The 16,602-nt window shown below is 41.1% G+C and overlaps 1 protein-coding gene across 6 annotated transcripts in view; it reads right to left on the bottom strand.

Annotated features, from left to right (window-relative positions):
• Positions 1-1,919: 1,919 nt before the first annotated feature.
• TENM1 (teneurin transmembrane protein 1) overlaps positions 1,920-16,602 on the bottom strand; it is an 817,608-nt gene continuing 802,925 nt past the window's right edge. For 5 of the 6 annotated variants that reach the window (XM_033072762.2, XM_033072761.2, XM_033072765.2 and 2 more), the window contains 5 exons: positions 15,525-15,821; positions 11,014-11,401; positions 9,075-10,295; positions 8,447-8,589; positions 1,920-7,076 (listed from right to left, as the gene is read on the bottom strand). In XM_033072762.2, the coding sequence (XP_032928653.1) occupies positions 6,318-7,076; positions 8,447-8,589; positions 9,075-10,295; positions 11,014-11,401; positions 15,525-15,821 (2,808 nt within the window). In that variant the 3' untranslated portion in view covers positions 1,920-6,317. The remainder of the gene's footprint in view (positions 7,077-8,446; positions 8,590-9,074; positions 10,296-11,013; positions 11,402-15,524; positions 15,822-16,602) is intronic. The other variant, XR_004419458.2, reaches the window with a different exon arrangement.

Below are 16,602 nucleotides of genomic sequence, written 5' to 3'. Positions count from 1 at the left end.
TACCTTAATACAGTGGCAGATCCAGCATGATTTCCTCTTCAATAAAATATTTAAAGTCTGTTTTTTTTTTTTTTAAATTATTATTACATAACTCAGCAAATGCACTGAAAGGCACTGGCTGTTCTGCTGTCAGTTGTGCTCAGTGAAGCTTTCCCTTCTTCTCCCTGCCTTAAAGGTTTCCCAGCCTGCTGTGAGCCTGCAGCATCTGGTCCCTGGCACTTCCTCTCCAGCTTTGCAAGCCATGCTTCCCCAAAGCCCGCTGAGCTGCTGGGTGCTGGCAATGTGTGAGCAGCCCCAGCCTTTCCAGAGAGCTCTTCTGCTTTCCAAGGGCTGGGTCTGAACCCCTCGTTCACCTGACCTCTCCTGGGAGCAGGAACAGGTGTGCCTGGAAATCATCCCAGGCAGATGATTGCACAGCAGTAGAGATGCATGCAGTAAAAAGAACTTTGCCCAGAGGCTATTTCCTATAGAACTGTCCCATTGACTTGAGGCCTGGGCTGCGTGTAGAAAACCTGCAGCACACAAGCAGCAGCCGCTCACTCGCTTTGCAGTGCAGTGAGCTGAGGATAATTGGTTTGACTGTGGTTGACTTCAGAAGTGCATTGTTCTTCTGAAAAATACACAAAATAGGCCAGAAGATGCCATTTCTTTTTAAAGCTGAGAATGTCATTTCAGTTTCTGGTGTAAATTATTAAGACAGAGGCTTGTATTGTTTCTTTTGGGTACCCAAGGGTCTGGAATTGCTGTAGGCTTAAACAAGGTGGAAACAGAGAGAAACTGATGGTGCCTGTGAGACAAGAAGTAGATGCTTGGTTATGGAAACAGTAATATGGAAATTATATTGATTTCCTACAATGACTTAGGTGTGAAGAGCTACAGATCCCTTTAGAGAGCATCAGCTGTATTTTGCGGGTATGACTTCCTACACGATGTCAATATTGCCTGCTGCTTCCTTCCCACCATCTCCTTCAGACTGCAGCCCCACTGGGCTCAGCCCCACACTGCTGCCCTGCTCTGCCAGCCCTCCCACGCCTGTCCCCTCACTGCCACAGTGCCAGCTCTGGCAAATGGCTTTGTAGCTCACCGTGTTCCCCTGCTCTCCCCTCTCCCCAGCAGAGGCAATGCTGCTCCTCTGCAGCAGCTGACGCTCCATCAGCCCCGGCTTTGCCTGCACTGAGCCCTCCCCTGTCCCTGTCTATGGCTGTGACAGCCCTCCTGCAGCACTCAATCCATGCAGTACCTCAGGCTGTTTTTTTTACCCTTTTCTACTGGAGCACCCACCCCTTTGGAATCGCTTCCTTCTCATCCTCCCAGCACAGCCTCAGCCCTCCTGCTTGGTTCTTACGCAGCCCAGCTATTCCACGGTTTTTCACCATGTAACCTTTCCTTTAGCCTTATGCATTCCTTGTGCCCCTCCATTCATGTGCTACTCTCTGCTGCATGTGCTGGGCTTTTAATGTTTTATTTTCCTGGGCACATGCTTTTGATAACATAGAGTCATTCTTCATCATCTATTTGAGGCAGCTCTAAAGAATATGCAGACACTTAAACTTTGCTAACTTTGCTAGTCACACTGCCAGCAACATTGACTTCACCCACTCTGTTATCAGGAGCACAAAGGCATTTAACAGAATTCTTTTTCTCTCTCTCACATTTGCTTTGATGAAATGTAGTGACTTTTACACAGAAACTGCCTGGGATTTCACCTGCAGTGAAACCTGCAGAGTTATAAGCATGAATATTGGTGAATCAGAAGTAAAATTAAATCTTGCTAAGCAACATCCTGCCCCCATCTTTTGAGTCAATCAATATTGGCTGAAGTCCTCATTTGGCTCTATGGAAGCACCTTTTATTGACATGATGAGAATATCTCAAATACTGATGTAAACTGATGTAAACAAAGACAACATCACATGCTATAAGTTTGCATCTTTATTTTTTAAAAATGAAATAGTCAAAGTACTTTCTTTTTCAAATATCAACACATAATATATTAACTTTCAATATTTACAGTGTGTTGCTGGGATGTTCTTGTAGAAAATGCATGCTTCTGGTCTGAAACCCAGAGCAAAATGCATCAGACCATTTAACTGCAGCCATATAACATAAACCTGTACAGTATCCAGTCACTATTCAGCACAGGAGTTAGAGCAGGAATAAAAAAGTGGGATCTATTGTTTCCTAGCAACGAGGCTGAGGCCATTATAACACAATTTCAGTAAGATCAGAACCTCTAACTGGTGTTAGACAGAAAGTGAAGATCTTGGCATACATTGTAAACATTTTTTACTGTTGATGAGAAAGCTAAAAAGGAACATTACTTTGACATATATCGTATGCTATGCTTCTCGTTCTTGTTTATTGACACTTCTGCCAGAAGAGTATGAAGATTTTAATGTTTTATCATGGTTCATACAAGTAAAATACTGTCAAGGACACGATCTGATATACTAACATTTATTAAAAGGTTAAAGTCCACCACGAGATCTAAGGAAAAACTGGAAATTGTCAAACACGTTTCCTTAGACAAATAATGGCAGGTGACAAATGCCCAGACAAATCCACAGTGAGTCCAACTCCACCATTCCCAGTTTCTGCCTGGAAGTGATTCCTCGGGCAGTCAGGGTGCTTTCGACCTGGTAATGTTTTGTATCAAGGAGAGGTTTAAATAACAGCCAGTGTTTGATGGGAAAACCCTTGGGGCTGTTGGTGCAGCCTGAGCTGGGTGTCACCTGCGTGTCACCACGTCAGACCAGCTGCACCCTGGGCAGTGCCTGTCTCCTTCGGCTCAGCTAAACCAGAGCTCCTCTGCCTAAACCACTTTCCCTTTTGGAACAGCACCTCGGCTTCCAACAGCAGCCATCGCTCACCCTGGAGGAGCTGCTGCCCTGGCCCAGCCCTGGGCACTGCTGGGGGCTCCGTGGGCAGGGGGTGCAGGGTGGGACCCCAGAGCACGGCCAGGGCACGAGGCCACCTCTGCCCAGTGCCCAGCTGAGGGATGCCAGAGAGCTCAAACCAAAGAGCCAAGGTGCGTGTACCCCGTTGCACGTTGACCAGTTCATATATATTTATTTGGCTATCTTCTACATAGATATCTATATATATATATTTATAACTTTGAAATGTTCAAGATTATTAAATAAATATGAAAGCAAAGGAAATGTTACTTGTACACACTATATATTTGGCTGTCATAAAAAATATAGCATGTATTTCTCATGGCAGGTACTTTGCTACAGGATAGTGTGCAATAGTGGATTTTATTTATTTTTATTTTAATTTATTTTATACTTTATTTTAATTATTTTATTTTATTTTTCCCTCTTTCAAAAACTTGTTTGCAGTGCAGAATGCTAGCATCTAGCATCAAATTATCTGATCTAAATAACAGTAAAAATTTCCATGCTATTTTTCTTTTTTCTCAACTGGGTCTCTTGGTTATAGTGCAAAATACAAATTAAAAAAAAAAATACCCAAAACCAAAACAAAAAAAACTATATAAAAAAACCTAAACCCACCAAAAAACCCATTGAGAAATTGGTCTAACTACTCAGGAAAAAAAATGGAGACTGAAATATTCCCTGCCTCCATCTGAGGTTGTTCATGGACAAGATAGTCCAAAGCTATTTGTTCATGTATTTCTCACAAATCACTGCTGACTGGCCCATGTGTAGCTATGATATGACTTCAATCTCCCATGCTCCCTCTTTCAACAATAACTTGTTTCTTGAGTACTGTCATCTCCACATGACATTTATATTTAGTTTCCTAAATTTAAGAAACTGTTACAACGAAGGCTTTTTTTTGCTTTTGTAACTGGGCCATGTGAGTCTTAATGAAACGGTATTCTCATAAGAAATATTGTTCAAAATGTACCTTAGACTGCACCGAAGAAATGGGAAAATGCCAAATCTACTTTCAAAGACAAACTTGTAACACATCTAACTCTTTGACCTTTTGGCATAACATGAGAACAACAGTAATCAAGGCAGTATTAAAAACCACAGCTGTAGGTAATACAAAGTGCATTTCCTGCATATAATACAAATATAACTTTAAGAAACTAAAGGCACAAGCTAACTAAATATGTATTACATACTAGAAATGCACAGTTCAAGGTAACTCCAATAGCTCCAAATATTTGTTTATAATGGATATTTAAAGCAGTTTGAAAATGATCCTCATTAGTGAATTGCAAAAAAGTATAATTGCTTAAAATATAAGTAAAATAGACTCTAATATTGACATCTTGGATCAGAGATAAAATACATCATCACGTTTATGAATGCACTCTCTATATACAATTCATAAATTATTCTTCCATTGATTAAAAGTGTATTAGAGGCTCAAGGATTTGAAGGTCCATTTTTAGGCTGGTGTGGAGGTATTCAAATTCTCCGTGGTTTTATGGAAAACAACAGAAATCTGAGCTGTCAGACATGGATGTTGCCAGCTCCCTGTTCTGTACATTAGTTAATGATGAGCCTGATCACAATGTGTATGTGCAGATTTTGGTCCACAGGTCCCCCTGGCTGGGGACAGAGGAGGCTTTCAGGGGCCAGGCTCCCACTCAGCCTGATCCTGCACCCCCAAAGCTGCACTGGCTCCCAGGGGAGCAAAAGGAATCTGGGAGGAGATGGTAATGGGCTGAGGCTGAGACCTGAGCTCAAACCACAAGGAGGGGCTCAGATTGCAGGTGCTAATTCAGGCTCATCTCTAACTTGGGTACAATCTGCTCCACTTGCCCAAAAACAAAGGAAAAAAGAAAACTGGGGAAAAAAACAGACACAAAGATAAAGAATGCACTTTGTTAGTTTCCATAAATATGAGCAGAAATTGTTTCAATGTATTTACTATGTCTGTTCTAAAAGAAATGTGCAATAAATTCACTGTTATGGATGCACAGGCTCTATGACAAGACTTCTAGATTCCTCTGGAAAATTGTTTGCCCACCCCCCCTCCCTGTGTGCCTGACCTACCTCCTGATAATCAAGTCTTTTAAAAATAACAAGCTGGAGGAAGGATCATCTACTCTGCTATGAAGTAACTGTGCCAGTAGTGCATGTTACCTTGGGAAATAAAAATTTCTGTCCATGCAATATAATGCTGTTCTATGTGCTCTAGATATTGAGCTGAAAAGTGAAGAGTCATCACCAAAATGTTCTACATTTATCAACATATTTACTATCCACACTTAGGTTCATCAACTCCCAACCCATCAATCTTCAGACTTGAAAAAATGAGTACTACAACAGGATTATTATTTTGAGATGAAAAGAACGTGATGCCTAAACCCAACAACACTGCAACTTCCAAATCATCTGAGTGAAGACAAATCCTGACCAAGTGACTACAGACAGGATTGATGATGCACGGCCTGATACTGCTCTCTGAGGGCTCCCAGCTGGGGTGTCCCCAAAGCACTGGGTTAAAGCCCAGCCTAGAGCACACATGCCAGTGGAGAGCCTCCTGAAGACTACAGTGCCCACTAAGCCTGCTTTAGCCACCCCATCTCTGGCTGAATCCTGGCCAGAACACAGACTGGTCACCAAGCTGACTGGCAGCTCTGTGTGCTGCCAGACCATAGTATATCCCAGAGCCTAGGAAAACCCTGGGAGAGAGGCCTGACATGCATGAGTGGACACAATGTGATGTTCAGCATGGAGTGGCTGAGGGGCGGCCATGGCCAAGCAAAGGCCATATGGGACATCCTTGTACTGAATCCAACCCGAGTCAGATTTCACAGGTTAGAAAATCCCTTAGCTTTTAACTGTGAGGAGCATGTGTGGGGCTGGTGAGCAGCTGCAAAGTTTCCATACACAGTCTGGTTCCTGTATGCAATCCCTTGAACTTATGGGAGATCTCAATGGGATAAAAGGCATCCAGTAAATATGGGTTGCAGAATCAGGCTCTGTAACCATTTAAATAACTTGTGAATTATTAAATCAACAGCAACTAAAAGCTTGTGTTTCTTTAGGAGAAGGCAGAGCACGTGGCACTCACCTGCACCCCGCAGGGCTGTGCGGTGTCACCCCAGGCACCTCGCGCTGCAGGTCAGCCGCTCAGCTCGCAGGACTCTGCTTCTGAAATTTTTGAATACTGCCACACAAGAACTAAAAATTGTCACTGTCATCTCTCAAAGAGTTAAACAAACGATATTAAAATACCATCTTCTGTCACATTTAAAGGCAGTTGGATATGTTTTTTCCTCTATATTATATATACAGAGTTCTGATCTAGAAAAAACCAATACAATAAACCATTTTACGTTTAAAAACAGGCAGTCTTTGGTGACGCAAAGGCAGAGATTTTCTTTGTTACCTTCTGCCTATTTCACTCTGTCTCATGAAGTGAATATTATTGGCACTGTCAGAAAGTTCGAGATACTGCTCCACAGATAAAACAAAATATCCATCGTAGCCTTGTACCCGCCCAGTGCTTAAAAGCTGCTGTTTCTCTCCATCTGTCCACGCCCGAATTCCTTCTTCCCCCTCCTGCAGTCGCCTCTGCTCCTTAGTCCAGGCCTGAGCCACGGCTCGCTGCCTGGCTATCTCCAGGACATGGTTCTTTTCCTCTTCCACCGTGGTTCCGTAGCGCACGTTGAAGCAGAGCGCGCCGTGCTGGAGCTGGATGTCGGCAAAGCGTCTAGTCCTGCCGTTGATCACTGACGTCATCTGCGACACCGTCACGTTGACGCCGTTCTCCAGGATGCGGCGCCCTCCAGTGCTGCCAATCAGGGCCAAATCTTCCTCCAAAGAGCCCAGCTTGATGAAGTAATGGGTGTCCCGGCCGTCGATGGTGAAATGCAGGTTCTCCAGATAATGAGCGTTGTTGAGGATGGCAGCAATGCGCCGGCTGTCCTCGTTAGCCACCCCGATAATGTCAGCTGTCACTATACCGTCCTTTATTGCAAATTTGATTCCTTTTCCAAATACGGAAGGAGCAGCTGCAAATCTCAGTTGCTTCACTCCTTCAGAACACTTGCCATCACTATACCTGGGTGTCATAGGAAGCTGGTCCAAGGATATAAAGTTTCGGAGTTGCTTTTGTAGCTCACATTGAATGCCAAGAATAGTCTGGAAAAGAAAATATCAATCAAGTTTGCAGGCAAGGTACCTTGAAGTTCATTATAGTATCTCACCCTACTTATCTCTTAATTGCTTAGAATGGATCTTCAATTTGTTTGGAAAGAATTGCGCTCACCTACAGAACCTGGGCATATGCACAGGCTTTTAATTGCTTGTGGTAGTGCTTTCTGCCTCTTGGACTCCTTAATTTCTAGGAAATAAATGGAAACTTATTTATCACAAATGTTATTTTCGTATTTGTTCTTTTTATTCTTCCTCCCCCTTGAACTGTTACTCTAATGACTGGTTTTTCAGCCCTTAGCAGTTCAGGGAAACCTGAATTCAAAGCTATGTCCTTTCACACGTCTCTGCTTAGTCTCTGTGTTTAGTTATATCTTCTGTAGAACCGTGGTAATGAATTTTATAGTCCATTCTTTAGGGAAAGCAGGTTGTGAAGGTTTGAGACACTAAAACAATAGGCAAGTACATCACATGTATAGATCTTGCTCCCTGTAGAAGCTAGAAGAAACTTCACTCCAACCCTCTGTTTGTCTTTTAACATTATACCTATCACCACATCTTTTCTGTGCCTTGGAAAAACTTAACATCTCAGTGATAATTTTTCATGGACATGCTCCTACATCTGGCATGCAGCCTTCTGCACTTGGTGGATGGTAACTGTCTTAAATACTGGGAAATGAATGTGAAGGCTCAAATGCTCTATGCTTCTCTTTCCTGACTTTAATAGAGGAAAGGCATCTTTACAAAATCATATTTCTTTGCTAAGAGATGCTCATATGAAAAATGTGAATGCTTGCTCAGAATATTGGTAGTTGGTCCTGCTGCAGTCACATTGATTGCTGGACTCTGATTGCTGCTGTCTGGCTCTTTGTTACTGAAAACAAGGCCTGGAGTAAGGTTAAGATTTACAGACCCCTTAAAAATCCATAGCAGCATTTCTGTTTCCTCCAATAATTATGCAGAGGTACTGACTTGCAAAGCTGTGCTTGTGGCATCTTAGCTAACAAAGATGAAAATTTGCTAGTTTAGTTTTTCAATTCTACAAGATTTTCTGTGGTTTATTTTTTCAATATTCACGCACACACTTTTACCCTTTTGCCTATCCTGCATCTCTAATTTGGATATTTTCTCTATAAATAGCTGCAATTTTTCTTCACTGTGATGCTAAAAGCTTCTTCTTGAACCTCTCCTCCAGTCTGATGCCAGTACATAATTGACAACATTAAATTTCTAGCATTCTTAAACAATTTGCCTATAACCTTGAAAGATAAAGTCACATTTTTATCTTGGTATCTAGTATTTTCCATTAAAACTCCTTGATTTACTACTAAAAGTAGCTGAAGAGAATGTTTGCTAACCTTTCCAGGATCCCACTCCTGGGTTTTTGTTTGAAGCTGTAGAAGTTCATATGTTGTCCCCAAAGCTTCTATCTCTGGTTTTGGAAATCCAGGCAGCACATTGTGCAACTGGAAACCAAACAGCTCTAGCCAACTTCCAATGTCTACAAAACAAGAAAAAGATGCTGGCAAAAAGGCTCATAAATCTTAGAAAAAGTGAGGGCAGACTGTAGAAATTCTAGCTATGCAGAAATGATTTCACATCAATTTATGTTTCCTGCACTAGCTACAGCATTTTTTGTAGCAAAGAAATTATTTGGTTACAAAGCATAGCTACACTCCAATCAATAGTGTTCCTTCTATCTATAATAGAAAAAATTCAAATTAAGCTGCTTCCATTCTTCCCCTAATTTTAGTACTGAGAAAAGCAACAGAAGCAGCTATTAATTATTTTCTTGGTTACCATAAATGTTAAAGAAAACAGATCAAGCTCAGTAAGATGCAATCTATTTAAGAAATTACTTCAATAGATTTAAGATTAGAGACTTTTTGTATGCAAAAGATTTCCAGAATGTTGAATCCATTCCACAGTTTGAGAAAGAGTTTTATTTTTGTTAGAGATGTTTTCATGAGAGACAGACAATTTTACCTGTTGTATACTTAGCAACGTCTTGGATTTTGCCAACGGGGTAATTATTTTCAAATGAGTAGAGATTAAAGGGTTGTGGGACATCATTCAGGTGCTTCCATATATGGTGATTTGGTGTTGTCCACCGACCAGCAATAACATCATAGTCCCGCTGACCCAGATGAACTAATTTAGTAAGAGAATCATAGAGTCCTCCATGAAAACCGATGATAACCTCAAAATCTGGATTAGTGTCCTGGTAGATCTCTCCATATGGGGTGTACAAAATTTCTTTTATCACTTGGCCTCGACTGCTAAAAACAGCTAGAGGTGTCCCAGTGTTATCACAAGCAACATAATATTCTTCTCCACTGCTTAATTCCATTGCAATGAGATGACCTTGCAGATCATAATATAGGGATGTTATTTCTGAGCTAGTGTGATTGTACAAGTGAGTAACTCTTATTGGGTTGGAGAGATCAGCATAAAAGAACTGTAAGTGTTGTCCTAGGCTTGATTTGCTTGCGACTCGTCTTCCAAGACCATCATAACAGTATTGCACAGTCCAGCCAGACATTTTGTTATATGCTTTGTTCAGCAAACCATTAGAGTTGTACTCAAAGATCTCATTGCCTCTTTGCCTGAGAAAACCATCTTCATCCATTTTATACTGAATTTCCCCAAGCCTGGTAATGCGATCTCTCAGGTCGTATCTCAGAGGAGTGAGGCGTGCGCTGTTCCCATGGCTCAGCAAGTTGATGTTTCCGTTAAGGTCGTAGCTGTAGCGCCACTGGGTTTTATCATTCACAGACACAGTCTGGAGCTGACCATCAGCATCATATTCATAAAAATACCTCGTTATATTGGCATCCACACCCACACGTATGTCACAGATCACCATGCGACCCATGTTATCATACTGGATCGTCATCCAGTAAGCAATGGACTTGAGAATTTCATACTGTACTTCAATCACCTGACCATTGGCACTGAAGATTTTGGTATGCTTCATCACAGTGGTGGTTATAACTTGGTTTAAATCGTAATTAATGACACTGAATTTTCCAAATTGTTCAGTCCTGCCAGAAACATCAACATAACGGTACAGATCTATGGGAAGAGGTGTCTCGTTGATCATCGCCTGCATGCTCGTGACACGGAAGTTGTTATAGCTGTAGTCAAATCTGGCATTTACAAGCCCTTCTTCACTAAACCTGAAGATTTGGCGACCAATAAGTGGACCTGTCCAAAACAAATACAGGAAAGAGAAAAACCAAGAAAAATAATGAATTATGCCCCTGGTTTACTTACCCAACAGATTTAGGACAGACAGAACATGACCTCAGGTGTGCCCTTTAGCCTTACTACTCCTTAGCTATCTTGGAAAATACCATTAACCAAGAATATGTTAGATTTTTCTCTCACAAACCTTTATTAATACTTGCTCTACAAATAATTTATATTTTATTAATATTTGTTTAAACAAATGCTGTTTTATTCATAATGATGATTTCTATTTACTTACAAGATAATTCTAAACTAAATTTATTTCACATTTTGATTTCCTTCCTCATATAAGAAGTCCTTTAGAATTTATGTTATATTATGGTGTAAACAGGGAAACTTGAAAATGCAAACAATAAACTAACTTGATTTAGTATTTAGCAAATATCCACACAGAGGAATAAAAACAACAAAACATTCTAAGAGCTATTCTATACCAAGCAATAAAAAGAAAACTATATTTCAAGTGGGACAGCTATATTCACCTATGGACACAGACACAGAGATATACACACATATTTTTCTAGTGAAACATAAAAATAGAAGAACTTGTAGACATAAAAATAATGGAATTTCATGCCAGGTAAGTGCAAGATCAGGGTGTTGTGAATGAGGAATGAGTGTCACATTTTAGGGAGTCAAAAAACTTCAGCAAGGTAGTCACGGTTAGACAAACCTGTTTGCCTGTATCTGATGGTACAGATGAACCCATCGTGCATTAAATGTATTGTTTTAATAACCCCAGAAGATTCCTCGTAGGTGAACGTGACTTGCGTCGTGTCGTAGAGGATCTCGGAGAGCCGGGACTGTTTGGTGTACTTGTACAGGACCCTGCGGCCCGTGCCGGGGTACAGGGTCTGCAGCAGCCGCCCGTCCCTGGCCAGGTCCTGGATGAAGGCGGCGCCGCTGTCCGGAGGGGTGTAGATGTTGCGGTAGTAGCCCACGGACAGCATGGTCTGCAGGGCGTGCCGCACCATGCTGGGCATCGTCACCGACTGCAGCGACTCCGACTGGTCGTACTCGAAGATGTAGCGGCGCTGGCTGTGCAGCAGGAGCATCACGGACTGCAACCAAAGAGCAAGGGCATGGTAAGGGGCGCATCGTGCACCTGGGGATCCAGCTAGGGAGCGCCCCAAGGTTATGGAAATGCTGAAACAACCACTCACTCTTGTAGTTTGTTCTTACTGTTTGTATGATTCCAAGTGAAGCTTTCAGCTTCAGGACACCTGGCCAGCAAGGTGGTACAAAACAGGAGGAGAATCATAGTAAGTCTAGAGGAAAGGGCCTCCTAACTGGAGGGCAGATGTGGCTCTCAGTAGCTTTTCAGCCTCATGCTGACTTGCTATGTTGCTTTGAAATATTTAGGGCATCCTCTCAGGAAGCAAAAACAGAGGGAACCTCTTCCTCACACACAGGCAGAGCATCTGCACCAGCAGATGTGTCTAGAGGAGCTGGAAAGGGAAAACCTTGTGCATGTACAAGGTGTTTAGCTTTTATTGGCATTCTGTTTATCTCCAGCACAGACCTAGACCTTGTCCTGTGTATCTTCCGTTAAATACACATAGCCCCAGAATTCATAATATCTCCATGCTTACAGATGGGTGATAATACCCAGCAGATTCTTTGGCATGACTACTTCTATTGTTTATTTTTAATGTTTACAAAGAATGTAATTTCTATGCAGATATACTTGGTATTTGCCCTGTGTTGGTTAATTGTGGCTGGTTAATGAAATCTGGTTTGCTTGTCTGGCAGATGAATGTGCAAGCACAGCAGACTTTTTCTATTGATAATTAAAGTTTGGGTTCTGGGCACCTTCCCACCCACCATGTAAGGACACAGTGTCACAGAGGACAAGTCGGCTGGTGAACAATCACTGTTGAAACAAAGATAATGTAAACACAGAATGATAATATATGGGGCAATTCTGTAGCCTTCCCCCAGCTCAGCAAGTGGATTGGCTGGACCAGACCACTGCACATTCCTTGCCTTGTCTGAGTTGTGCTGGAGCACTGACACTGCCCAGCTCCTAGCCCACAGCTCAAACCTACCAGACACATAAGCAAATTTGTCAGGTTTCTGCAGGACTGAGACATCATGCAAAACAAAGTCTTACATGGAACAGCGTGACTACTTTGTCACAGAGTACTGGGGAAAGAAATCAGAAAAGCAGGATCTTTTCACCTCTAAGCTCAAAAATCTTCTCTGGGAAGAAAACCACCATAAGATCAGCCCTGCAGTGTGTTAAGTAACACTGGCCCTGATCCACTTTTCTCTGACAAATAAACCAACTGCCCATTCAAAGGGCCAGAGATAGGGTCAGCCTTGGCCATCCTCTCTGCACCCCCAGCCCCCTGCCTGCCCAAGATGTGTCTCTTCCTGCCCTTGGCAAAAGACATCTGTCACCTGTACAGCAGCCAGAGAGCACCAACATATGCCACTCCAGGTCACCCTCTGCCAACTGGTGACGACAGACCTTCACACTGAGCATTTTCTGATCACTTTACTGCTGCTCCACCAACCATTTCCAATATGCACTGTGTTTATTTTGTTTCTGCCTTCAGTCAAGAGTCTCCAGTCTGCAGTAAACCACTGGCTGAACTCTCTCCTAGCACTGCTGTGACGCTTCTCCCTATATATTGCTCCCATGCCTGTTTTTAAGCTGTCTGCCATTGACAGAGTATGAATAACAAGATCAGAAACATCCCCAATATAATTTTAGTGCCCCTGGGTACTGTTTTCACAGCACTTTGTGGCTTTTTCACTACTGTCCAGGATAGTAAAAAGATAGACAGTACAAGGGCTAGAGACTGAGTATCCTTTCAAGCCTAATAGAGGATATCATAAAGAGAAAAGAAAATTAATTTCCTATTCATCCTGATAATATTACAATAGATTTTTCAACTCTGTACAAATTGGGTTCTAATTGTTTTAAAGGATTTCAGAGGGTAGCTCATAAAACATCTAAAAATCTGTCTTTTATTAAAGCAACCAGAGCCTGGTCAACCACATAATGATTGATGCCGTATGGTGTATCAAGACAAACAGCCAGTGGCCAATTACTGAGAGCTCTGCTGGGAATAGACAAATGCTGAGCATCACCACTAGATGTCATTTCTGTCCAACAGACACACACAGACACTCATCTGTTTTGTCAGCCAAAATTTGGAAGTGAGCTTGGAGTATTCAGGAGATTTTATAACAGCATTAACGAATTGAGGAAAGTGACCAAACAAGAGGAACTGAATCTCATCAGTAAGAATTATTTACAATGCTAATATTGTAGTGCTTTTAAAAACCTTAATTACTTGAGCTAATTTTGTAAAGGGCAGAGATTTTTGAAGATGTGCAATTAACTCATCTAGTGATAAAAACAAAAAATTGAATAACTACACATTGGAAGCAACCTATACAATTGATTTTTTTTTCTTATAAAGAATTATTGGGTCTTGCAAGGTTTCAGACAACCTTTAGCAATCATTACATAATTAAAACCATGAGTTATTGACTTTAATGGAGCCACAAAGTTATATTTCAGTGTCTAATTTTGACAGCAAATTCATCTTTTTTTGGTACAAGAAGCAACAGTCACTAAAGTATATTAAATAGCTGGGAGATTATTGTTCATGGTGTGAATGACTTTCCATAACTTTAATGGCAAATTTCAGTATTACCCAAGCTGCTACCTGAACCAGTAAGCTTTTGCCACTTGCTTCTACAAAATCAGGATTTGGCCTTTTGTGCAGAATTCTAGAATACAGTGTGAAGTTATATGACTGTATTAATGAGCTCATCATAAACTAAGAACAGACAAAGTGGCTTGGAAAGACAAGAAACATACATCTTTCCAAAATTACATTCTATTAGGTCTAAGGGAAAAAATAAGAGATTCCTCCAAAAGGCACATTGCCCAAATATTTGAAAACTGTACAAAATGCCTGTTTACTTGTAATTTGCAAAAGAGCATACAGGCAAAAAAAATCCCTGACAAATTTATCTGAAACAAACTTCTGAAGTTCCTGGGGTTTGTCAGTCTTGTTAATATATGCAAGAACCACACTGCATGCAGACAAGGAGGAATCACATTTTTATGCATTTTCCAGTTCTTGATCATTTTTTTTCCCTAGGTTAGGTGGAAGTTTTTTGAGGATCAAGCTTAAATACATTCAAAATAAGTACAGCACAGTTTATCTTAAAAATACACATGTGGAACTCTTTAGTATACAAGTAACTTCAAAGTCACTGGATTTCCTGTGTGGATTTCCTATCAAAGTTGCCTCTTCTGCTCCCAAACCCCCATAGCCTTTTCCTGTGGTTTACAGGTCCAGAGAAGTTGTTCTGCCAACTCAGGGTGAATTGGATAGTCCAAGATGTTGCTATTTAAAAAAAAAAACACCTTTGAATATGAGTTTTGCACTGACTTCTGAAAGCTTTAAAAATACAGACCGGCTTTCTAGTTTTGAAAGACAAGACCAAACAAAATGTTACTACAGATGAAGATGTTCCTCCTTGGTTTGTACAATATTTATCTCCACATTTTGTGACCATTGCCTCTAGACATACATGGAAGTTACAATATTCAGGGAATTTAGATCTGAAGTCATCATAATAACTCAATATTAATATTTGCCCTCCAAATGGCCCCCATATATACTGCAGTAAGCTTTCTCCTTGCAGGATCAATCCCTTGTTTAAAATACAGCATTGAATAGGTAAGCTTGTGCTCATGGGCTCCTAATTTTGGCTTAAAAGAACTGTGTTTGTGGGGAGAAAAAAGTCTCTTTCAGGATTATTATCTTTCTGACTGTTATCCAGAGTAGCAACAAGATTTTCAGCAGTTAGGCTGTCTTTTGTTCACTTGAACTTGGACTGAGACCAGAAAGTCATTTTGACCTACCAATTAAACAAACCTGAGGTGCTGATAACTTACTTCAGAACTAAACTGTGTCAGGTTTGAGCAGGTGACATGTAGGTCTGAGCATATCCAGAGACATTTTTATCTAGTTATGTAATTCTATGCATTTTCTCTTTTAGAAGTCTTCAATACTCTTGCAAGAGGCAGCATTATAACATAGATCAAAATATAATAAATATAATAAATAAATATAATAAAATAAATAAATACAATTCAATAAACCCAAATATTTTTTTTGCCTTGGTACAAACCCCACTTTTAAAATAATTTACCTTTTCTAGATATGTGTAACTCCATATTTTACCATCTGCCCAGGTTCTGGAAATGATGTTCCCACTTGGATCATACTCCATCTTCTCAGTCCAGGTTCCTCTTTGAATATAGGTGACTAATCCAGAGTGTGAATAAGTGATATTGACTTCATTGTACTTGCTGATGGGAGACCATAAAATGGGGCGTCCTGTCTGGTCATACATAATTCGAAGAGTGAATTTTCGATGATCATCATAAATCTTCCCTGTTCTGGTTACGTGGTCAAAGTCAATGGAGAGCAGGTTTCTGTTGTGGGTCTAAACACAAAGTATGGTAAGAACACAATGCATCCTAAGTACACCCGACACAGACATCTCTGTTTCAGCCCTAACCAAAGTGAGCAATGGTTTAACACCGTGAGTTGGGCCTTACTGAAGACAAGAAAACAGAAAAGATTCAGATGAGAAACAGAAGGACCAAAAAGAAAATTGTTGCTTGCATTCACTATTATTATATTTGGCATTACAGGATGTTTCTATGTGCTAAGCCCTCACCTCTGCTTTCACCTTCGCCTGAATTTTTCTTCTTTCTTCTCAGATGGATGAAATTCTTGATTCCAGCCATAAATGTGTAGCTAAGCCCACAAAGTAAGATCTATCTACTCTGTTAACACTGACAGGTCAGGTTCTGCTCTGGGCCAGCCTTCACAGCCCAGGACACATCCTGTACTGCAAAGGGCAGAGCTGTGCTCACAGCCCCTGCAGACCCTGCTCACCAGTGTCCTCATGCTTCTCACAAAACCCCCTCACTGCCAGACTCCTGGAGGCCAGCAGCAGCCATGCCTGGTACTGGTCACACTCCTTGTTGCAGTTCTCACCACATCTGGGACCAGCAACTGGCTGTGTCTGACAGATGGAACACAGTCCAATGCTCAGTTTGAAATCAAGCTCAAAACTAACTCAGATTCATGAAGACAAAATACATTTATCCAGTGCTATCATCATCTGCCTCCTTAGATCATTCAGCCACTTGGAAATCTCCATTAAACACCATTTAAATCAGATATATAATTTAGGGAGCCATAAAATATTGTTCATC

Source organism: Catharus ustulatus, chromosome 14, assembly GCF_009819885.2.
Source record: "Catharus ustulatus isolate bCatUst1 chromosome 14, bCatUst1.pri.v2, whole genome shotgun sequence".
Lineage (NCBI taxonomy): Eukaryota > Metazoa > Chordata > Aves > Passeriformes > Turdidae > Catharus > Catharus ustulatus.
This window is presented reverse-complemented; position numbering and strand designations above follow the sequence as displayed.